The sequence below is a fragment of the Hemitrygon akajei genome, chromosome 21 (genome assembly GCF_048418815.1).
Source record: "Hemitrygon akajei chromosome 21, sHemAka1.3, whole genome shotgun sequence".
Lineage (NCBI taxonomy): Eukaryota > Metazoa > Chordata > Chondrichthyes > Myliobatiformes > Dasyatidae > Hemitrygon > Hemitrygon akajei.
The window spans coordinates 58,652,885-58,678,106 of NC_133144.1; the positions used below are offsets into that span (position 1 = coordinate 58,652,885).

General features: G+C 41.0%; 1 protein-coding gene across 1 annotated transcript in view; it reads left to right on the plus strand.

Moving 5' to 3' along the window:
* Nucleotides 1-849: 849 nt before the first annotated feature.
* Nucleotides 850-25,222, plus strand: part of fbxo22 (F-box protein 22) — a 30,024-nt gene continuing 5,651 nt past the window's right edge. The window contains exons 1-6 of the mRNA XM_073025522.1: nucleotides 850-1,123; nucleotides 2,543-2,687; nucleotides 7,976-8,060; nucleotides 11,741-11,854; nucleotides 12,492-12,659; nucleotides 23,713-23,878. Coding sequence (XP_072881623.1) covers nucleotides 1,014-1,123; nucleotides 2,543-2,687; nucleotides 7,976-8,060; nucleotides 11,741-11,854; nucleotides 12,492-12,659; nucleotides 23,713-23,878 — 788 coding nt within the window. The 5' untranslated portion in view covers nucleotides 850-1,013. The remainder of the gene's footprint in view (nucleotides 1,124-2,542; nucleotides 2,688-7,975; nucleotides 8,061-11,740; nucleotides 11,855-12,491; nucleotides 12,660-23,712; nucleotides 23,879-25,222) is intronic.

Consider the following 25,222-nt stretch of genomic DNA (forward strand, 5'->3'; position numbering starts at 1 on the left):
ATATCCTGGAAATTGATTGTTTAGAGAGATAGGGAGAGAGAGAGGGAGAGAGAGAGAAAGAAAGAAATTCATTGACAGAGACTGCTATGAGGGTGAGACTTCTGTCAAAATGCTCAAATCTGCCAAGTAAACCACATCACAGTACAAGGAAAGTTTGAAAAAGAAATAGAAAGGCTATTTGCATTAGCATTTAGCTATTAGCATTGAGACTGCCAACAAAATACTCTCAACAAGGAATATATATGTGTGTGTGTGTGTGTGTAAATAGTTTCCATATGTGATCAAATAAATTGTGTTCTTTCGTAATCAAATGTCCTGTATACATACACACTTGGAGGTCGACCGGGGGTGGGGGGGATATGGGGTTGTGGGGTGGGGGGCGGGGTAGTGGTACCTCCTTGAAATGTTTTTGCAGGGTGGGATGTCTGTATCAGGCACCTGAACCGGTGTAGATAATTTCACTTGCTATGACCCTGAACTGAGTCTACGATCTACAGACTCACTTTCAAAGGACTCGTTACAACTCTTGTTCTCAGTATTATTTTTATTTGCTGTTTGTCTTTTTTTGCACATTGGTGTTGGTCGATCTTACAGTTTTCGTAAAGTTCTATTGTATTTCTTTTTTCCCTGTAAATGTCTGTAAGAAAATGAATCCCAAGGTAGTATACAGTAACATAAACATACGTACTGAGAAAATTGAACTTTGAGGTACTAGCTTGCACAACAATGACAGTCAGTCCAGGCAATCTGCGCTGCCAATGTTGAGTGAGAGATAAATATTGACCACTTTGGCAGAAGTTCTCAAGCCCAGGAACTCTAACACCAAGGACAAGAGGGGCAAATGGGTAGTAACTAGAAAAGAAAAGACGAGCCACCGACTTCCGCCCCACAGTGGCACAGTGCGGGCACTTCCGCCACTCTTCAGATATTTCCGCCTGTTAGCGGAGGTTCTGACGTTACTTCCGCTTTTTGCGGCCCAGCTGGAGAGACCCGGAGCCGCGGATTCGTCGGTTATGGATGTTGCCGAGCCGAGGAGCAACAGCTCGGTGCTGAACGATGTGGCCGAAGTGGTGGAGCGGGTGCTCTCCTTCCTGCCCACGAAGTCACTGCTGAGAAGCGCCAGGTACTTCCTGCCCCCTCCCTCTGCGGCCCCTGGCCTCAGGCCACAATTCCCCTGCCTCTGGTAACCGGTCCCACCGGCGTAGCTGCCCCTCATTCACTTGGCAGCCGGTGTCCTGTGTGCTGCCGCTAGTTGGTGCCCCATACTCCCGGGCAACTGGTGTTCCCGACCTCCTGGTATCCGGTGCCAGGACTCGACTCGACGGTCGTACTCACCCATTCCAGAATCAGGCTTAATGTCACTGGCATATTTCGTGAAATTTGTTGTTTTGTGGCAGCTGTACATTGCAATACATAAAATAACTATAATTTACAATAATATCTATCAACCAACCGCGGATCGGGGTCGTAAAAATCTCGGAAGTTTTCTTTCCAGCGCTTGTTGTCTGAGCATGTGCAGACATTTTTTCTTGTCATTATTCCCTAAACAATAAAGTATAACAACTATTTGCACAGCATGTACACTGCATTAGGTATTATAAGTAATCTAGAGATGATTTAAAGTATACGGGAGGATGTGCGTCTGTTATATGCAAATACTGCGCCATTTTATAGAAACATAGAAAACCTACAGCTTCGTCCCACAAAGCTGTGCCGAACTACATATAACTGGCTGGACACGCCCCTCTGCTGACTGCTCCTGTGGCTCCTCCCGCAGACCCCTGTATAAAGGCGATTGGAGGCACTGCTCCTCCCTCAGTCTCCAGGATGTTGTGTGGTGGTCTCTTGCAGCTAATAAAAGCCTATCGTTTGCCTCCCGTCTCCGAGAGTTATTGATGGTGCATCAATGTCCCTACCTGAGAATTTACCTAGGGTTACCTATAGCTCTCTGTTTTTCTAAGCGCCATGTACCTATCTAAAAGTCTCTTAAAACACCCTATTGTGTCCGCCTCCACCACCGTCGCCGGCAGCCCATTCCACGCACTCACCACTCTCTGAGTAAAATACTTACCCCAGGCATTCCCTCTGTACCTACTTCCAAGCACCTATACGGGACTTGAATTTGGTATCCACTGGGGTGTTCCTGGAACCAAACCCCGGCGGATACGGAGGGCCGACTGTAAATGAGTAGTGCAAAAAGAGAGGAAAAATAATGAGGTGGTGTCCACGGACTCATTCCCATGCCATCAGCCACAAGTGCCTTGACAGTTTACCCAACTACTGCTAATCAGGATGCCTCTGGTGAGTGATACCACCCTATCCTGGTCCCTCAGCAATCTCACTTTTGTTCCATACTATCATTACCCCTCCCCTGCTGTAGGCACTACCCTTCCAGTGCTCACAAGTGTGACAGTAAGCCTGGGCCCCTTCCTGACTTCAGTTAACACATACACAATCACCACACACCCCTTGGCCCTGCTTAGCACCAAGCCTGATGGTAAATATACTCCTCCTCACTCTCTATTTGCCATTTGTGTTGCAGTGTGTGCAGGCTTTGGAGAGATTGTGCGCGAAGGGTTCAGCGGAGACGCCAGCGGCTGTCATGGATTGCAACAAAGGGCTGTGCCTACGTAGACGAGTCTGATGGTCAACATTTCCTGGTGAAGAAAATGGTTGTCGAGCTGGAGGTCAGTGCTGGGGGGAAATAAAGAATTGCAGATGCTGGAAATCTGAAATTGAGACACATGCTGGAAACTTTCAGTAGCAGTGGGTAGAGGAAATGGCATTAATATTTCAGGTCAAACATCCATTCTAAGGATCAGAATCAAGTTCAATATCACTGACATATGTTGTGAAATTTGCTGTTTTGTGGTAGCAATGCAGGGCAATACATAAAAACACAGTGGATCCCAGTTAATTGGGACCAGTGCGTTTTGGCTTAGTTAAGTTGCTGTCCCAATTAGCCAAAGTTTCATGGAAATAGTTAAAAAGGTATAAAAAAAAGACAAACAAATTTTAACCGAGTAACATATTATGTATTTAAATGGAATACAGAACAAATTCAAACACATTTACAGACATTTAGAGCCAGAAGGGGCCATGAGAAATTCTTGGCAGACAGGATTAAGGAAAACCCCAAGGCATTCTACAAGTATGTGAAGAGCAATAGGATAAGATGTGAGAGAATAGGACCAATAAAGTGTGACAGTGGAAAAGTGTGTATGGAACCGGAGGAGATGGCAGAGGTACTTAATGAATACTTTGCTTCAGTATTCACTACGGAAAAGGATCTTGACAATTGTAGGGATGACTTGCAGTGGACTGAAAAGCTTGAGCATGTAGATATTAAGGCAGAGGATGTGCTGGAGCTTTTGGAAAGCATTAAGTTGGATAAGTTACCGGGACCGGATGGGATGTACCCCAGGCTACTGTGGGAAGAGAGGGAGGAGATTGCGGAGCCTCTGGCGATAATCTTTCCATCATTAATGAGGACGGGAAAGGTTCTGGAGGATTGGAGGGTTGTGGCTGTTGTTCCTTTCTTCAAGAAAGGGAGTAGGGATAGCCCAGGAAATTATAGACCAGTGAGTCTTGCTTCAGTGGTTGGTAAGTTGATGGAGAAGATCCTGAGAGGCAGGATTTATGAACATTTGTAGAGGCATAATATGATTAGGAATAGTCAGCATGGCCTTGTCAAAGGCAGGTCGTGCCTTACGATCCTGATTGAATTTTTTGAGGATGTGACTAAACACATTGTTGAAGGTAGAGCTGTAGATGTAGTGTATATGGATTTTAGCAAGGCATTTGATAAGTTACCCAATGCAAGGCTTGTTGATGATTGTTGATACCTTCAAATTCTTTGTAGTTCTTAACTTGCTGAAGATGTGAAGTCACTGCCGGCCATTTCTTACATCTCCAAGCCTGAATGCTTGAAACTGCAGTGAACAAAACAGTTCTGAATTGTCTTACTGCTTATTTCTCGCCAACCAATCAGTGACAAGAACCTCTGCTTTTCAAATACAAACACATGCAGTTTATGCTATTTAACGACTCTTGCTATTTATAATCAATAAATAAGCAGTACAAAATGGAAACAAAAATAGTGAGGTAGTATTCATAGGTGGGTTAATTGTCCGTTCAGAAATCTGATGGCAGAGGTGAAGAAGCTGTTTATAACGTTGAGTGTGTGTATCTTCAGGCTCCTGTACCTCCTCTCTGATGGTAGGTAGGAGAAGAGGACATGTCCTGGGTGAGGAGGGTCCTTAATGCCACCTTTTTGAAGGTTTTGTGAGACAGGGAAAGTGAGGCAGGTTAACTCAGTATTATTAACCCAGCAGCTAAAAGAAAGTTAGAGAATGATTAAAAAGGACATGTTCAAGCTATTGGAGACGAAACTGTAGATGGTGGAGGGATTCTGTGGGTCAGGCTGCATCAGTGGAGGGAAATGGACAGTTAATCCATCCAGATAAACGTGAATCCGAATCGGGTTTATTGCCACTGGCATAATGTGTTGATTTGTGGCAACAGTACAGTGCAGGCATAACAAATTATTGCTAAATTGCCATAATAGTAAAAAGTGCAAAAGAGGAATCGTGAGGTAGTGTTCATGGACGGTTCAGAAATCTGAAGGTAGTGGAAACAAAACTATCACTAAAACGTTGAGTGTGTATCCTCCCTGGCAGTGGTAATGAGAAGAGGGCAAGTCCCGGTGGTGAGGGTTCTTCACGAGGGATGTTGCCTTCTTCAGGCATCACCTTTTTGAAGAAGTCCTCTATAGTGGGGTGGCTTGTGTCCAGGTTGAAGCTGGCTGTCCACAAAGCCTGTTACAAATCCTATACATTGAGGTCCATTTGCCCGACCCGCTGAGTTGCTCTGACATCTTGTGTGACGTTCAAGCTATTAATTGTCAGTCTGATCTGTTGCTAAAACCAAAGCAGAGTACTGGAAATGGCTAACAGATCAGGCAGTGGAGAGCGAAACGCTGAGTTAATATTGCATCTGGATAATCTCAGAGTTCCAAAGTTCAAAGCAAAATTATTGTCAAAGTACGTTAATGCTACTATATCCAACCTTGACATTCATTTTCCTGCAAGCAATTGCAGGGTAAAAGAAATATAGAATTTCCAAAAAACTATACATAAACAGACAAAGACTGACAGGTAACCAATATAAGGAGGTACAGGAGCCTGAAGACAGACACTCAACCATTTAGGATTAGCTTCTTCCTCTCCGTCATCAGATTTCTAAACGGACATTGAACCAGCCCATAAATACAACATCACTACTTTTGCTCTTTTTAATTAAACTAATTTAATTAAATTTTTTTATATATCTATTTCTTATTGTAATTTATAGTTTTTAAATTTATTGCACTGTACTACTGCAAAACAACAAATTTTGTAACATTCTGGGGTCAGAGATAGTAATTCTAATTCTGCAAAAAGATGATAAACTGCAAATACAATAATGCTGAGAAGATAAATTGTAGAGACCTTGAAAGTGAGCTTGTCTGACATAGAATCAGTTCAGAGTAGTGGTGTTTGAAGTTATTCACACCAGTTGAGAAGTTGAACCTAGTGGTGTGGCACATCAGGCTTCTGTACCTCCTGCCCGATGTTGGTAGTGAGAAGAGAGCATGGCCTGGATGGTGGGGGTCCTTGATGATGGATACTGCTGTCTTGTGGCAGTGCTCTATGTGAATGTATTCACCGGTGGAGAGGGCTTTGCCCGTGATGGACTGGGCACGTCCACCATGTTCTGTTGAGTTTTCCATTGCTGGGATTGGTGTTTTCATACCAGGCCATGATTCAGCCAATTAGGAAACTCTCCACTCTGCATCTTTAGACGTTTGTAAACTTTTTGGTGAAAGTAGAGGTGATGACACTTGCTGATCTTACAGCAGAAATGACCAATTTTGATGCAAATAGAAAAACCAGATTTTCTGAAATTGGCAGACGATGAGCTGCTGTTTTTCAAGCTTACGTTGGGCAACATTGAGATAATGTAGGACTGTAGAGAGGGTGTGGGACAGAGAGTGAAAGTGACAGGGTAGGATCTCTCTCCACAGCGTTACTAAGAGGTTCCTTAAATAATATCTGCACTTGTCCAAGTCTGTTAGTAATGCTTGTTTTAATTCTAGAATTAGGGATGGAGATTGGCGATCTCCAAACTCTTAAACTCACATCCCTCTGTTCATAACAAACAAATATTTTGATTTTAGGAAAGCTGAGGACAGGATGGTGGATTTGAGTTTCTGTGGGCATCAACTTGGATCTACCGTAGTTATAAGTTGAAACAAAGAATTTGCCTACCTGCCAAGGCACAGTGAATAAGTTGTTACTGAGGTCAGGGTTGTGAGACCTGCTGGGCATCTCAAACATTCCCTTTTCACATTCATGTTACAGCAACTCTCTGATCCGCATTTGACAGTTTTAATGTGTCCCTTTATTTGTTTTTCTTCCTAATTTTCTTCATCTATTAATTGAATAATTGGTTTATTGTCGTCATGTACTGGAGCACAGTGCAGATCTTTGTTTTGTATGCCATCTATACAGATTACTTCAAAAACATAATTCCATCAAGGTTGCCTCCAACCTGATGGCATGAACATCATTTTCTCCAACTTCCAGTACTTTTCTCCCCCTACCCCCTTCTCTTCATTTCTCCACTCTGGTTCCGACACCCCCCCCCCCCCCCCCACTACCATTTCTCCTCACGTGCCTATCACCTTCCACTGGTGTCCCTTCTCCTTCTCCTTCTCCCATGGTCCACTCCTCTCCTATCAGATTCCCTTTTTCCCAGCTGTTTACCTATCACCTCTCACTTCACCCCCTACCCCATCCACCCACCTATTACATTCTATTACCTCCTTCCCCTCCTCCCCACCTTCTTTCCCTGGCATCTTCCCCTTTGCAGGGATGAAGGGTCTTGGCCCGAAACCTCATCTGTTTATTCATTTCCGTAGATGCTGCCTGACTTGCTGAGATCCTCCAGCATTTTGTATCTGTACATAAGGAAAACACAAAACTGGAATGCTGTAAATAGTGTTACAGTTACAGGAATGTGCAATAAAATTCTGTAAGGGAAGATGCTTTCAAAATAATGAAATGAAAAATTCCTGAATATCAAAAAAAAAAAGACTATAAAGAGCAGTGAACAGTAAAACTAAATCAAACCAATATTTGGTGTGACAACCCTTTGCCTTTAAAGCTGCATCAATTCTCTGTCGTGCAGTTTTATAAGAAAATCTACTGGTAGGTTGTTCCAAACCTCTTGGACAATTTGCTACAGTTCTTCCGCAGACTTTGGCTGTCTTGTTTGCTTCTGATAATTCCAGACAACCTCGACGATGTTGAGATTAGGGCTCTGTGGGGACCATACCATCTGAAATCATATAAAAATCTAGAGTGCCTAAGACTTTAGCACAGTATGGTATACATTTGCAAGATTTTGTATCTACAGCCTGATGGAAGGGGGAGAGGAGAGATTGGGGAGGGCTCTTTTACTTATGTTGGCTGCTTTCCCCAGGTAGTGGGGAGTTTAGGACAAGATGCATGGAGGCGAAGCTGGTTTCTGTGATGTACTGAGCCATGTCCACAATTCTGCTAATTTCTTGTGATCTTGATAACAGTATCACCCTAAGGGACAATCAGATGGCTTTGTACATGTAAGGAATCAACTGGGCCTCACCTTACCAGGAATATTTCTTTGTCTGTGCCATCCATCTGTACCTTCTCTGCAACTTTAAAAGAATCAGCTTTCTCGCTTTCCCAGTTCTGACAAAGTTGAACTTTGACAAAGTGTCTTTGACCTGAGGTGTTAACTCCAATTCTCTTTTCACAGTTACTGTCTGACTTGCTGAGAGATTCTAGTACTTTTTGTTCTTATTTCAGATTTCCAGCAGTTTCAGCTTTTTTTAAAAAAAAATCTTGTTCTGGGTTTAGACTATTTCTGTTAATGTTACTCTTCTTTTGAACAGGAGGTCTATGTACTGCCTGAAGTAGCCCTTTACATGGCTGGCTCTGATACCTTCTGCACACAGAGCTCTAGTAGACGGAAAAAAGGTGAACTTTTTTTTGGGATATAATATAAGCAAAATGTTAGTGTTAGGAGTTTATTATCACCTCTGTGTTGGGGGAGGTGCTAGAAGCTATGTTAATTCAGTCAAACTTTAAAAGTTTGTTCTAAATTACTTTTGGATTTGTAATTACATCTCTGAGTTTGGAGCAGTGACTTTATCTTGATAGAAGTTGCTTTTGGTTTTTAAAAATATTCATGTTTGGGCCTGAAACTCATAGCTGAATATACATGTTTTTAATGTACAAAATATCTAGCACCTGTGCTTGCTTTCTATTACGAAAGCTTTAACTGCGTTGTTACAGAAATTCTCTGGTACTGCTCCAAACTTGCAGCTAGCTCAAGAGATCCAGTCATTGTTTTTGTGAGGACTTTTGCCCTTTTTTGATCCAAGATTTAAGATTGTTTAATGTCATTTCCTGTACGTCAGTGCAAAGGAGAACGTAATAAATAATACTCTGGATCCAATGCAGCACAAAAACCCCCCACAAAAGATAAAGAACACTAATTAAAAAATACAATATGCATAAATACTTAAGATAATTCATATATATATTGATTGTTTTTCCATAAAGTGATGCTGGACTATACGTAAGGTGATTGACAGGAAATAAAATATTGGTGGGTGGGATCCTTCATGAAATGTTACTGGCCCTTTTACAGCACATCTTCTGTAAGTATGTCCTTGGTGGCGGGTAGGCTTAATGGTTGGTTTCATGGACCACTGACACCCAGCAGTTTTAATGCACTGCTGGCTGAGGAGGCAATTGAATTTCAGTATTCTCATAAGCAGCAAGCGAGAAAGCAAAAGGTATGGTTATCGATCACCTTTTAATCTGATAAACTGAACCATGTGATTGAAGTAAACATTGAAGTATCATAAATGTGTTATTACTATCTGCTGTACTTTGAACTGTTATGTCAGGTTACTTAATTCCAACAGGTACTGATCGGACAATATTAATCTACGTTGAAAAAATCAGGAGTGAATTTGAAAACCAAATATCATTGACCTTTCTATTGTATTCCAAAAATTGCTTTTGTTCAGGTGATCATAATGACATTCAGAAGAATATTAATAAGTTAATGAGTGACAGGAAATAAAATCATTTAAAGTGTTGGGTTTCAAAATTTCAAGTGTACTTGTCATTCAACGCACACATGGTTGGCCCCAGAGAGGCTGCTGCATCTGAGTTGTCGCCCTCTTACTGTTTTGAGCACACACAAAAAAATTGGTCGGAATTTTTTTTTAAAAGTTCCCTTACAGTTCGAAGGGTGAATGTATTGGAAAGTTATGGGCCAAATTCTAGCAAACAGAACCAGCTTGGATGGGAGCCTTGGTCAGTGTGGATCAGCTGGGCCATTTTCATGAAGCTGTTTCTCTATAATGCCAGTTTATTTTAACAAGCCAGGTAGTTAGTCCAAGCAATAAATATGGTTTGATGTATGATTAAAATCTCAATTAGATTCAGGCAACAAATTGTGAGGCTTTCAGGGTATTTTGCAGTGAGACTAATTTGTAAGTAGTTTAGTTTCACAGTGATTCAGGTCATTTCAATAGAGTGCAATAGAGAAGGATGAAAACAATGCCAATTGTGCAGGAGTCCTGATTGCCTTCAGTATTGAGGATTTCTGCAAATTCTTTTGAGTTCCTTAGTACAGCTAACGGTACCAAGCTCCAGTAGTTTAGCCATCATTGTGACTGCAAAATCCTGCAGCTGGTCTTGCCATTGGCTCTCTTCACTTATCAATTTTGGACAGGCAGTTTCCATTGGAGTGCGCAGGTTAAGATTATGATAGTTCAGTCCCTCTCATCTGTCAATGATTTTGATGCTCACAAGCCACCTGTCACTTCACATCATCCAAACATTGGAGATGGATCTTAGTACTCTTCATTACATGCCCTCCGTCTCCTGCTGTTTCCCCTGAGACTCCGTCGGTGACTGAGGCTTGCACCATTGCTCCTGCACTTAAAGCTACATCATGACTTTGCCAAATGTCTCTGTAATGCCTTTTAATGACATTCTGAGAGATGTTAGTGCTTGTATCTTACTTTGATCATGGGGAGGGGGGTCTGTTGGAGTTATACCAGCAACTGGACTAAAGCTTTGTGTTTTCATTTCAATAAGTGACCTTGGCCTTTAATATTTTCCTTGTAGTTTAACTTTTATAGGCTTGTTTATAATTATGTAATCAAATATATATACTGTATGTAGGGTATGTGGTTCAGTGAAATTTCTCATAATTGTAGCATAGTTGATTCTGTATTTTCTAGAAGCTCAGTTTTTCTGCAGCACAAGTCACACCACTTGAATCTGGCTATTTCATATGTTATATATTATCAATGGAATATGTTTTGCCTCTAAGTATCAGACAACCAGAATCAGAATCAGGTTTATTATCACTGGCATGTGATGTGAAATTTGTTAACTTAGCAGCAACAGTTCAATGCAATACATAATCTAGCAGAGAGAAATAAACAAATAAAATAAAAATAATAATAATAATAAAAATAAATAAACAAGTAAATCAATTATGTATATTGAATAGATTTTTAAAAAGTGCAGAACAGAAATACTGTATATTAAAAAAAAGTGAGTTAGTGTCCAAAGATTCAGTGTCCATTTAGAAATCAGATTCTTCTTTGTTCTTACAACTCATGTCCTCAGTATTATTTATTTACTTGTTCATTTATTATATTTTTATTTTTTTTGTATTTGCACAGTTTGTCATTTTCACATTGGTTGCTTGTCGGAGACTTTGTAGTTTTTCACTGATTCTGTTGGGTTTCTTTCTTCTTCTGTGACTGCCTGCGAGAATATGAATCTCAGTGTAATATATGGTGACATGTATGTACTTCGATAATAAACATTACTTTTACTCAATAAAGTGGCAGTCACCACCAAGTTTTCTACTTCATTCTTGACTTCTGAAGAACCTCTACATCAATATAACCAAATCCAACAGACAATTAGCCCTTTGCTGTTTGTGTCTTGTGTGCACATGCTGGCTGCTGTATACAGTGCACTAACAGTAATAACCGCTCTTCAAGGAGTATTTCAGTGTTGTAAGTTACTCTGAAGCATCCTGCAGTTGTTATGAACTATATTAAAAATTAAATTATTTTTCAGTGTTTACTTTGGTGTTCATGCTTCACACAAACTATTTTCCACCCTCCTTGGTCTCATCCTTTTACCTTTTGTCCTTCAAGCTTACTTTTAAATATACCTTTATTACTCTCTAATACTACTAATCATACCTTCTAAATTCTAACCACTTCAATTCTCTTTAGTGTGATTCAGATTCCTTACCCAATGGAAATTGCATGTTATTCCCCAGTGTGACCGTTAACCAAGTTCTGGGTATGCAATGTTCTCTAAAATATGATAGACAGAAAATCAAACAAAATAATATTTTTTACTCTTGAAAGAAATGTTTGACCCATCATTTAACTCTCCAAGGCAAAGCTGGAAAATATTATGTTCCAAACGATTTCTTATAGAAATATTATTCCCACCTCTAACTCAAACATCCTGGTTAACCAAAAATTTGTAAAACAGTCCAGCTGCCAATTGCCACATGATTACTTTTCTTGTACTTTGCTTTTATGGATGTACATTTGATGTTGTTATTGGTCATTTCCTTTCCTATAATTTTATTGTTACAGAGAGAAGAGATGAGTCCGGATCTAAAAGTAAGGATGCAGAAGCTGCTACGAAGTTTGAGAATCTGCTGCCTGCAGATTGCAAGGTGTTGGGAGTCAGCTGCCCTGGCATTGTGTGTAAGTGGCTTCACCTAGGATAGCTTGTAGCTTCAGTATTGAACAGATTGGTGATTACTGGCGTTGTAAAGCAGTTACACTGACTGCTATGTCCCTGTGCTGCTCAATATATTAAATATTCATAATACCAATATGTTGTTCCAGCTTTTGTTGCTCAGTTGATGAATGCTTTTGCATTGTAGGCGTGCTGTGTTGGTGCCAGAATGTCTGGAGACACTTGCAGGCTGCCCCCGCACATCCTTCCGACTCATTTTACTGTATGTTTTGATGCACATGTGATAAGTAAATAAATCCAAATCTGAATCAGGTGCAAATTTATTAACACGAGAGATTCTACAGATGCTGGAAATCCAGAGTAACACTCACAAAATGCTTTGCAGGTCAGGCAGCATCTATGGAGAGGGACAAATAGTTGACTTTTGTGCGGAGACGTGTCATCAGGACTTTAGCAGCAAGGACTCCAAAAACCACAGCTCAGAGCAATATATTAATCAGAACTTCTGTATTATTATACTTCATGTTATGTAAAAGTTTTTCATTTTGGAGTGGTCAAAGTTCGATCTTTTTTAAGAGTTTGGTTAAATTAATTAGTTTTTGTGATATCAAACCTACATTACTAAAGTATCTTGTATTGCAGACACTCCTATGGGAAGTGGCAAGCAGAGACCTCTTGAGGTAGAAGATGGAATTGCAGGATTTGCCTTGCTCCTGCCCAAAGCTGAAGGGGTGACAATCAGATGCTTCCACTTGTCGAACAAAGACTTCAGCAATAACAGTTTTGATCAAAGGAAACTCCAAGCAGCAGGCAAGTACTCTCCCCCTTCAGTGCTACTGACTGAGATAATATAAAATCATGACAGGAAAATTGGGAGTGAATTTGAAGGACAATAGTATTAACATTTCTTCTATAAATCAAGAATTGTTTTTGTTTAGCTGCTGATACTTAAGTTCAGAAGGGGAACAATGAATTAGCGAGCAGCAAGGAAAATAACATTATTTAAAGTTCTTGGTACCTTTTTATGTATTGCATGTTCATAGGTCAGAAGTCTTGAGCACAATAATTTAGTCTGTAGAAATAAGTTAGTCACATTGCAGGTACTAAAACAAGTTTTGAAAGGTGGTTGTTATTTGAGAGGAAGCACGTAGAAGGTGATGGGCCATCTTGGTGAGCTGAAGGGGTCTTTTTCCCTATTGTGTAACACTGAGTGCTGAGAGAGCAGAGTCATCGATGATCTCATTTTCAATCTACTCACGCTGTAAAAAGATTCCAACATCATTTTGGAGAGGAATCAGACACTATCCTCAGTGATCTTCCATCAAACAATGTCGCAGTAATCAGATTGCTTGGCTTTATGACATTTCTCTACTTGTGGTCTTGTAGTACAATATTTCTTAATTACAAAAGTGCCCTTCCTTTCTGCTCTCCCTACCTCTTGTCCATTATTCCACGTTCCACCTTCTCTCCTACAAGAGTCCATCATCTTCAGCCCTTTGTCACATCCACATATCACCGGCCAGCTTTATTTATTTATTTATTTATTCATTCAGACACAGTGGGAAATAGGCAGTTCCGGCTCTTTGAGCCACGCTGCCCGGCAATCTCCCAATTTAATTCCCAGATTAATCACGGGGCAATTTATAGTGACCAGTTAACCTACCAACTGGTATGTCTTTGGACTATGGAAGGAGCCCGGAGCACTCTGGGGAAACCCATGCTGTCCCAGGAAGAATATACCAACTTCTTACAGGCAGTGGTGGAAATTGAACCCTTTCACCTGTACTGTAAGATGTTGTGTTAACCACTACACTACCATGCTGCCTCAATAGCTTCTGGTGCTATTCCCACTCTCCCATCCTCCCATCACCTGCTGACTCTTGAATCAACTTTTTTATTCTGGCCATCTCCCCTTTATCTTTCAGATGAAGGGTCTCAAGCTGAAGCATCAACTATCTGTTTCCCTCCATAGTTGCTGCCTGACCTGCTGAGTTCCAGTTTTTAGTGTGTGGCTTCAGGTTCCAGCATTTGCAGTCTCTTGTGTCTCCAACTAGTGGTCTTTGTCTTCAATAAATATACACCATTACTGAGCATTCCAGGTGGGGGAGTGTGAGGGGAATTCGCAGTGCGTTGAATGAAGATGTTTCTCCTCATTTACATTGTTGTCTTCCTGGTTACTTCTGGAAAAGTCTAAAAAGGAATAGAAAAAGAGGGGGGCATATTAGCATTGGGGGCAGCATGGTGGTGTAGTGGTTAGCACAACGCTTTGCAGTAAAGGTGCCCCAGGTTCAATTTCTACCACTGCCTGTAAGGAGTTTGTACATTCTCCCCGTGACCAGGTGGGTTTCTTCTGGGTGCTCTGGTTTCCTTACGCAGTCCAAAGACCGGATGGTAAGTTAATTAGTCATTGTAAAACTGCCCCATGATTAGGCTAGGATAAAATCAGGGGATTGAATGCTGGATGGCATGGCTAGAATGGCCAGTTCTGTGCTGTATCTCAATAAATAGCATGAATACACAATTGTGTTTGTCTAATAAAAATGGAGTTAATACCATTAACATTTATTTTGTGTACATGTCGGTATATTGCTTGTTCTATGTTCTTGTGATAGGTTCTTGATTAGTAAGAGCTTCAAAGGTTATGGGAAGAAGGCAGGAAAATGGAGTTAAGAGAGAAAATTAATCGTTGGAGCAGAGGCGATGGGCTGAATGGCCTAATTCTGTTCTTATATTTTATGATCTTAAAGCAATGACATTTAAAAAAATAAGTATAGTACATTATTAACTGCATAATTGGGGTTTGATTTTTCTTTTATTTAGCGAAACAGCACAGAGTAGGCCCTTCTGGTCCTTTGAGCCGTGCTACCCCCGTAACCCTGATAAAACTTAACCTAATCGTGGGATGACTTACATTGACCAATTAACCTACCCCGTTCTGCAGACTGGAGCACCCAGGGAAAACCCACGTATTCCACAAGGAGGGTGTATAGAGACTCCTTACAGAATGGCACTGAAATTGAATTCTGAACTCCAAAGTGCTCTGAGCTGTAATAGCACTGTGCTAACTTCTACACTACCATGGTGCCAGTTTTGTTTTTTTGTTCATGATTAATCTAATCCTTAACGGGATAAAGGGGAATGCATGTCAAGTCCTGGAAAGGTGATCCCCTAAGTTAAAGTTTGAAGAAATGGAGCAACTTGTACACTGTGCATATTTCTAAAAACTAATAAATAATTTCACAACTTCCTAATTTTTTTTTTCAGTATAGAAAATGTACTGTGTTCCCACAGCAGTATAAGAATTTTGCTATCAACATGCTGGTAAAATGGTTTAAGCCTTTTTATAATCACTTGCAGTTTAATATTTGTATTTCTGTCACATTTTACTTGCAGTATACTTAGGCTTGGTGTGTTTACCCCATGTGGGTGGTTCGAAGGGAAAAGGTTAACAGTGGAATATTGGTCTTCTTTGAGTGCGCAAGCATGCTATAACTCATCCATCATAGAGACACGGCTTCCATTTCCTGGCAGCATGGCCCATGAAACTCTCTGCAGGAACAGATATAGCAATGATATTTGCAAATAAAGATGTTGAAGTTTAAACACAGTATCCACATTTCTGCCAAAAGCAACAAATCTTGAAATGAAAATTGGTCTTAGTAATGGATAGAGCGATATGCAGAAAAGTTCATGCTCGATATCTGCACGTATGTACTCTGCAGTAGCAGCTGTACATTGTAATCCCCATTGACAGAGTATGGCAGTCATTGGTATTTAATGGTTATGCAAACAACTGAACCTTGAACTTGCTGACCGTGTGCCTACATTAAAGCAGTGTAGAAGCAAATATACATTTTGACTGCAGTCTACTTGTGTGCACTTTTATTGCCATTCATAATACTGAAATGAGGGAAGCAAATGAATCCAAACAAACTAGTTATTGTCTCGAATTTGCCCAATGTAAACAGCACTGCCTCTTCCAACTTCCTGCCCTCTTGACTCAACATATTTCAGATAACCAGTCATTTCTGATGTTTTTCTTTCAGATTCCCAGCATTCTGTCCATATATTCATTTGTAAACCACTGGCCAAACATTTTAATTCCGATTCCCGTTCCTGTTCTGATATGTTGATCCATGACCTCCTCTTGTGCCAAGATAAGGCCACCCTCTGTGGAGGAGCAGCACCTAGTATTCCATCTAGCTACCCTCCAACCTGATGGCATGAATATTGATTTCTTCTTCCAATGACAAAATTCCCCCCCCCCCCCCCTCATTTCCCACTTTGACCTTTCACTTCTTCTCACTTGCCTATTACTTCCCCCTAGGTCCACTTCCCTTTCTCCTATTGTCCACTCTCCTCTCCTATCAAATTATTTCTTCTCCAGCCCTTAACCTTTCCCACCCACCTGGCTTCACCTATCACCTTCCAGTTAGCCTCTTTCCCCTCCCTCCACCTTTTTATTCTGGCATCTTTTCCTTTTCTGTCTTGAAGAAGGATCTCGACCTGAAGCGTTGACTGTTTTGTCTTTTCTATAGATGCTGCCTGACCTGTTGAGTTCCTCCAGCATTTTGTGTGTCCTCCTTTGTATACCTGCACTTTTATTTCCTCTTCCCTTTCCACCTCATCAACTTGCTTTATCTCTTAAGTATTTGCAATTTTGTTGAAAGATCATCCACCTGAAACTTGAGCTGTGTTTTCTCTCTCCAGTAATTCCAGGCTGCCTGAGGATTCTTTTCAATTTCTGTCTCATTTCTGATTTCAGATTGTATTTTGCTATTGTATTTTCCTCTTACTGTTTCTGAAGAAGTACTGAATATTGTGCAAACACGAGGAAATCTGCAGATGCTGGAAATTCAAACAACACACACAAAATGCTGGTGGAACACAGCAGGCCAGGCAGCATCTATAAGGAGAAGCACTGTCAACGTTTTGGGCTGAGACCCTTCGTCAGGAATAGTCCTGACATTTTGTGTGTGTTGTACTGAATATTGTGTTGTGCATGCAGTTTGTTCCTGTACTAACCATGATATATAGAACAGGTATTGCATCCAGATTAAGATTTAAAAGGTATCTTACTGTTTGATGCCTCATAGCCTTTCTACCTTTCTGGATGAATGAAACTCCAATAATACTGATAAATCTCAAAACCCACTTGATTGACATTCCCTCCTTAAATAGTGCTTTGTATCCTTTCCCTTCTCCAGCTCTGTATCACTTTCGCCAAATACCTTTCCAGCTCTTGGCTTCATCCCACCCCCTCTGGTCTTCTCCTATAATTTCGCATTTCCCCCTCCCCCCACTACTTTCAAATCTCTTACTATCTTTCCTTTCAGTTAGTCCTGACGAAGGATCTCGGCCCGAAACGTCGATAGTGCTTCTCCCTGTAGATGCTGCCTGACCTGCTGCGTTCCAGCAGCATTTTGTGTGTGTTGTTTGAATTTCCAGCATCTGCAGATTTCCTCGTGTTTGTATCTACATTGATCACTTTCTTCAAAATGGACTACAGATAGCTGCCCGGGCTTCTTGTGGAACTTGGCAGCATGGTAACATGAGAGTTAAGATTGGGGTTCAATTCCCACTGCTGTCTGTAAGGAGTTTGCATGTTCTCTCTGTGACCGTGTGGCTTCTACTCGGTGCTCCAGTTTCCTCCCATTCCAAAGATGTACGGGTTATGGTTGGAGAGTTGTGGCTGTGCTCTGTTTGCACTGTGATCATGGCAACACTTGCGGGGTGCTCCCAGCACATGCTTGATGCAAACAACATATTTCACTGTATGTTTCAAAGTATATGTAACTGATAAAACTAATATTTAATCTTTAACCTTCTAAAATCTGCAGTCTTTACCAACTTTTTTTTGTAGCTGTGCAGACCAACCATTGCTCCAAGTAGGAAATTTTTACACGGCCCGAAAACTGTGTGGCACTTTCAGTGCGTTTTTTTTGTAATATGCGTACTATGAATATTTAGAATGAAAATTACATTGGCTTTCAGTGGGCCGATGGTTTATTAACAGTGAGCTACTGACTTCCATTCTGTGTTTATTGTTACAATGTGGAAACACTGACAATGTACATATGTGAAGCTCTAAAATATTTCAAAGTAAAGTTGTGGTACACTTATTATTTGGAAAATGTATAGATTATTTTCATTGACACATTTAATTACAGGGTATTTCACAATTATATTAACATACAGTAGATTTTGAAATTATGTTAATGTAATCTCAAACTTGTATTAATATTATATAAAAGAAAATCCCAGCTGCATGGCAGCAAAGACTACCTGCACGGGAGCATTTCAGCTACTCTACTTTTGTGCAACTTAGAGGGAACAGTGGTCTCTACCATCAAAGACAATGGCATGCAAACCCCCTCAGATTCCCCCTTCAGCTTTCCACTCCCTCGCCTCGCCACCTCAACTTTCACATCACCCTGCCTTGGAAGCGCATCATGTTTCCTTCATTGTCCTTGGGTCTAAATCCTGGAACGCTCTACCCAAAGGGCAGTATGGTGGCTAAGTGGTTTGTGTAATGCTCTGACAATGCTAGCTATAAGATTGGGGTTTGATGCTTGCTGCTGTCTGTGAGGAGTTTGTTTGTTCTCCCTGTGACCGTATGGGTTTCCCCTGGTTGGTCAGGTTTCCTCCATATTCCAAAGATGACTGTTAGTGAGTTGTGTGCATGCTGGAAGCATGGCGGCACTTGCCTGTTGCCGAGCACAGTCCTTGCTGATTTGATTTGACGCAACTGGCACATTTTACTGTCTGTTTTTGATGAACGTGCGACAAACATAACTCATCTTTATAAGTTTTGTGGGAGTGACTTTCACCAGAAGGTTACTGCAGTGGTTATAGATGGCATCTCACCACAGTCAGTTTCTCAAGAGCAAGAATGGACAGGCAGTCGGTGCTGGCCTTTCCAGTGACACCCATGTCCCAAAACTGGGCCAAGGATGGCCGACCTGAGAAGAAAAATGATTGCTTCGAGAGTAAATGTTGGTTGATGGTCCAGCGATTGAGGCTGACCTGGCCGTCCACACTGTACAGATTTTTCAGTAAGGATCATAGAAGCACTGACTCTTGCTGATCTTCACCCTGACTTGAACTATATTTGAAGGCAATTGCCTCTGGACTTGAAGTGGTTGTTTCCTTAAGTTGTGGTAGGTAACCTCATCAAATCAGGAGAACTGAAATTATAGTATTTAACCATGCAGATTTTTTCATAAAAGAAAATAAGGATGCATTTGTTAATTTTATACCAAATAATGTTTAATAATTGCTCCTCCTTTCCATCTATTTGCAAAAAGTAGCTTCTTATAACCCTGAAGAGCTAATTACAGCAAATCAACCCTGATATCCCTGTTGAGAAAATTGTTGCTGTATCTGATTTCCATTTATAATACATTTAAATGGATCTAATTGCATTCTTGTCTCTCCAAGAATGATAACCAGTGGAATACAAATACATATCAGAATTTCACAAAGACTCTGCATAACAAGTGCTGGTGTTGAATATCGTGCTGGATTTTGTCAGAGTTAATGTAGGAAAACTCCGATTTATTAAGCAGCTCTTGTGCCTTTTTTTCTGGGTGTTGTGCAGTCAAGATCAAAACCTTGTTGGGGCCTGCACTTCTCATAACGTCTTAGATGGGCAGGTTGGAAACGTCTTGCTTTTGCTTTCTCGACAGCTGCTTTATGTGTTGTGGAAATATTTGGACAGTTTTAAATTATTCCCTGGGGACTGCTCAATTGGAGTCCCATCTGGCCCATAACCGACTTGACAGTCTTGCTGTGTAATGTGGAGTCATTAAGTATTTTGACCAGCGAATTAAAGTTTGACTGCTTTTTGGAACTATTTAACAAGTCGTTGAACAGAAGCCAATGTTTGTTGTAGGTCGATCTCTGTACAAACATGTACGTGGAGCATACGTGCAAAGAGGCAGACACGTGTATGACAAAGGGTTATCATGCTAGGTTTTTTCCGAAGTGTTTCACTCTTCCACTGTTGTACACTTAACACTCGGATGGCGATTCTTATACACTCTGTGGCCACTTTAATAGGTACCTCCTGTACCTTATAAAGTGGCCAATGATTGTATTCTTGTGGTCTTCTGCTGCTTTAGCCCATCCACTTCAAGACTGACGTGTTGCTCTTCTGCACACCACTGTGTTGTAACACATGGTTATCTGAGTTACTGTTGTCTTCCTGTCAGTCTGAGCCACTGTTGTCTTCCTGTCAGTCTGAGCCAGTCCGGCCGTTCTCCTCTGACCTCTTTCATTAACAAGGTATTTTCACCCACACAACTGCCACTTACTGGACGTATTTTTGTTTTTAGCACCATTCTCTGTAAAGTGTTGTGCATGAAAATCTCGGGACATCAGCAGTGTTTGACATACTCAAACCACCCAGTCTGCTACCAACAATTATTCCACGATCAAAGTCACGTAGATCACATTTCTTCCCCTTTCAGATGTTTGGTTTGAACGGCAATTGAACCCCTTGACTGATTAGATATTTGCATTAATGAGTAAGTGAGCCTTATAAAGTGGTCACTGAGTTCACATCCTGCGTCTTACAGCACAAAACTGCACAGTCAGCTGTTTGCATTTAAGTCTGAATGAGATGTTAGGGTGACTGGCTGAACCATCAAATAAAATAAACTCAACCATCACCCTGATGTTAGGGGATTTCAGGTAATGTAGTTATACAACAAACCTCGCAGATTCGACATCGAGTTTAACTGGTTCAAGTGGTCAGCATTTCCAGCTTCGTCTATTTTTCCCCACATTCTCATCCAGTGCAGTATTGACCTACAAAGTTTGGATAATGATTCTGCTTCTCCACATTTCCTCTAGACTAAGCTCGTTATTTTCTTTTCTCCTATCCCTTTCACTATCCTGTTTAACTTGGCTCCATTATCCCTTCCTCCACTTAATCTCTCTTGCTTTCCAATTTATTGTAAATGTTTGTTCTCATCACCCTCCACTCTCCTTTTACTACTTGCTTAGAACTTGTTATGGAAAATCATTGACCTGATACCTCTTTTTTGTTTTCCTCCAGTGCTGCTGCTAATCAGCTGAGTACCATCAGCAACATTAATTTTTAGTTATATAGTCTTTTGGAAACATTCAAAGCTAATTTTAAAATTACATAGACAACGAAGCATAATCTGATCCCAGCTGCTGTTCTTTTGGAGACATGAGACTGAGGATGCTGACAATGAATGCAGGGATGAAAGGGTTAATGCATGCGTAGCATTTGATGGCTCTGGGCCTGTACTTGCTAGAGTTTAGAAAGATGAGGGGTATTTCATTAAAATCTATAGAATATTGAAATCCCAGGATAGAGTGGACGTGGGAGAGTCTAGGACCAGAGGGCACAATCTCAGACTATAAGAATGTCCCTTTAGAACAGAGCCGAGGAGGAATTTCTTCAGCCAGGGAGTGGTGAATCTGTGGAATTCATTGCTGCAGATGGCTGTGGAAGTCATTGTGTATATCTAAAAGGTGGGGGGGGGGTGGGGTTGATAGATTCTTCATTATAGGTGGCAGAGGTTACAGGGAGAACACCGGAGATTGGGGTTGAGAGAGCAAATGAAATCAGCTATTATGGAATGGCAGATCATACTCAATGGACCGAATGGCAAAATGCCTTATTATTTGAAAGGCAGCAGTGTATCTGCATCTCACCTGTTGGTGTCATCTGTCTTGAATCACTGCAGCCTTTAGCATGTTGCTGGTTCCATGAATGGATCTCTGGGAATTTAACTCGGTGATTAAGGAGGGGTCTGCCCATGTTTGTGACACAGTTGTGATGGTGTGCCCATGACATTGTTGCCTTGTACCTTGTGGGGGCAAAGAAAATAGAATATTTTTAAAAATCAGTCATTCCTGGTACATGGGTATCACTGTTAGATCCTTTTAATGAAGTGGTTTGTCAATCTGTTCGAAGGGTAACCGCTCTGCTAGATTCACATTCAGGTAAGGACAGAAGCTTATAAACTGGATGAGTTTTTAAGACAAGTCTCTAATAATGGTGTTACCCATAATAGCATCATATTACAGAATTACTTAATTAACTGAATTTAATTTCCCCAGCTACCACAGTAGGAATTAAACTTGTCTCTCTGCTGGTCTACTGTACTCAGCTAGGAACTGACCTTGTTGCTTTGCAGACAAGTAGGGAACCTCTTGGTGAGCAGCACAGTTGTCTGCTGCCTCCCAGCTCCAATGGCTTCGATTTGGTCCTGACTGTTAGTCGCTGTCTGTGTGGAGTTTATATGAATCCCCAAGATTTCTTTAAGTTGTCTAATTTCTTATCACGTTGCAATCTCATATTAGTTGGTAAGTTAATTGACCAAATTGTAAGTTGCGAGTGGAGTTAATGGACATGTGAGAGAATGAGTTCAGGGAAATAAGGAGGGGATGGTATTTTCTGTGAGCTGGCATTGACTAGATGGGCCAAATGGCCTTCTACATTCTAAGGAAATATGAGGAAGAGTAAAAAGAAAATGTTTCCTATCTCACTGATTAATACACATTTGTGTCTTTTCAGTATGTAATCTGTTGCCACTGGATGGTGCTGCAGGGAAGTGCACACTGCATTGTTTTATACCACTCTGTGCACAGACTGCAGATTGTGCTGCATAGAATTTACAGTGAAATTATGATCAAAGTACGTAAATAACCCTAGCACTTAATGCAGTATGGAAATTTGCTAGAGTGCTGCTCATCACCACAGTTTAGAGACCACAGCAAACTATAATCATTGTCTTGGGCTTCCTGCTTATAATAAAACTTACCTTTATCTATAGGAAAGTTGGTCACTAGTTTTTTTTTCGCTCTGTTCTATGCTGCAGGGAAAAGAAGGGTTGTATTCCTATATTACCACCCATTTCAAAGGCTTTTGCAAAGTGTCTACACTGCGCTGTGATGTGTTGGTCATCTGGCATTCTCTTAGAAACTTAATTCATAATGAATATGAAAGGTATGGCACAACTGTTATCTATAGCCTGCAGTGCATAATGGAAGAAAGATATGACTCGACAAAACGCTGCAAATTCGCAGCAGCCCCGGTGGAGAGAGAACCAGGCCAGTGTCGACTGAGATATAGCTCTGTATCTTTCTCAATGGGTGTTGCCTGGCCTGCTCGGTAACACCAATATTTTCTGTTTTCGTTTCAGTTTTCCACTTCCATTGCTTTGCTTTTACACACTGATGCACATCCTTGAATATAGACTGAACATATTGCTTCTAATTGCAACAAAAGAATATTATTTGGAGATACTGCATGGTAGCAGGCCCTCCTGGCTCAGTGAGCCCACACTGCCTAATTACACACACGTGACCATGTGCCTTTGGGTGCAGTAAGATATAGGAGCGGAGTTAGGCCATTCAGGCCATCGAGTCTGCTCTGCCATTCCATCATAACTGATTTATTATCCCTCTCAACCCCATTCTCCTGGCTTCTCCCCCATACCATTTGACGCCCTTATGGGAATGTGGGAGGAAACCAGAGCATCTGGAAGAAACCCACACAGTAATGGTGAGAATGTACGAGCTTCTCCTTAGCAGAGGAAATTGGACCCGGGTCACTGCTACTGTAATAGCGTTATGCTAACTGCTCTGCTACCATGCTGCCGCAATTAATTCCCCATCAGCACGTTTTAGTTTTGCCGTCCATCTGAATGGGTTAACACTAGGTAGTTAACATCCCTGCCAAGAGTTTTCCAGGTATTTTGAGCACCATTACTAGAGAGCTGATCAACCATGCTACCAAACCTTTGAAAGAATGCTTTAGGCCCCATAGCATACGGAGAATTCCTGTTGAGTTTTATTGCTTACTGTATTTTTCCTGTCTTAGGTCTTCAAGACAACCCAGACCTGCGCACAGTCCTCCTGTTCGGATACAATACTTACAAGCCTGCAGCAGCGGACTTCATTCAACGACTCACCAGGCCTTTCAACGTGAGGAACACCATTGTAATAGGGGGCCATATTGATCGTGTCTTTTCACCCAGTTCTGAAAGGTGGGTTTAATGTTAACACCTCGGTTTTTAATCTGTTTATGTAGCTTGTAAGAAAGAAACTGTTTCTTTTCCGTCGTAATGCAATTTATTAATTTCATCACTGCAATGAACTCTCTGTGTATTTCCTCTTGGGGTAAGTAAGCTCATCTTCTGACTCTTATGGAACCCAGAACACTCGTTCCCAAAGGCTTGGGGAACACTTCATGTATTAGGCAGCCCTAATGAGTAGGAAAGACCTGGGATTGGTTTCTGATCTGTACAGACCTGTTTGTTCTGGGGGAGATGTTTTGCCCATGGTCTCATCATCACTCAGTCAGAAAGAGGGTAAAATATTCAAGGAATCCCTTTTGTACATGATGTATAGAGGAATTAATTCAGAAATTTCATGTCCTTCAGAGCTGTAACAAGTGCATTGTTTGTTTTCAGAAGGAATTAAGTAAGTGATATGACTTCTGAGAAGTGTAGATTAAGCATTTACTCATCTGAACAGATTGGAGAGTTACATTAATCTTTGAAACTACCTTGGCAGTGGATATTTGATAGGCAGACCATCTTCCTCTTGTAGGTCCCAATTGCTTTAATAAGCAATTCTTGCAATTTTGATAATCCTCTGTGATTTGAGAAGAGTTAGTGCATGGATCTTCACTGTGCTAAGATGATATGTAATTTCTGAACGTACATCCAAACCTACAAATTTAGGCATTGGACAAAGCCACTTAACCATGTGAGTCTGCTCCACCATTTGATCCTGGCTGATTTGATCATAACCTCATTTCCACATTACTGTCTGCTTGTAGTATCTTTCACGAACTGGCTTAACAAGAATATCTACTTCTGATTAAAACTATTCCCTGCCTTTTCAGGAGGAGATTCACAACACTCTTGGAGAAAAAACTGAGTCTTGTCTCCCTTAAACAGTGACCCCTAGTTCTTTATTCTCACCCAAAAGGAAACATCATCTAAAAATTGACCATGTCAAAATGCCTCAGGATTTCATAAGTTCCCTCACTCTTCTAAATGGACTTAATTCTAATGAATATAAACCTAGCCTGTCCAATCTTTCCTTGTAAGACAATGCAAATGTTTCAAATATTGATCTAGTCATTGTACAGGGGTTTGAGCTGAAAAGTTAGCAATTCTTAACACACATGAACACGCACAGCTTAACCTGCTAAATTCCAAGCAGATTTAGTGTTGCTTAATCGGTTTGCAAATGTTTGAACAGCTTCCAGCATCACAAATGTCTCATTTGTTTGATGTGATTGACAGCATTTGTGACAGTTTTATAGTTGCCTGTACAAAAGGGAGGGGTTCTGAGCTTGAGGGGCCTTGTGGGCAGGTTTG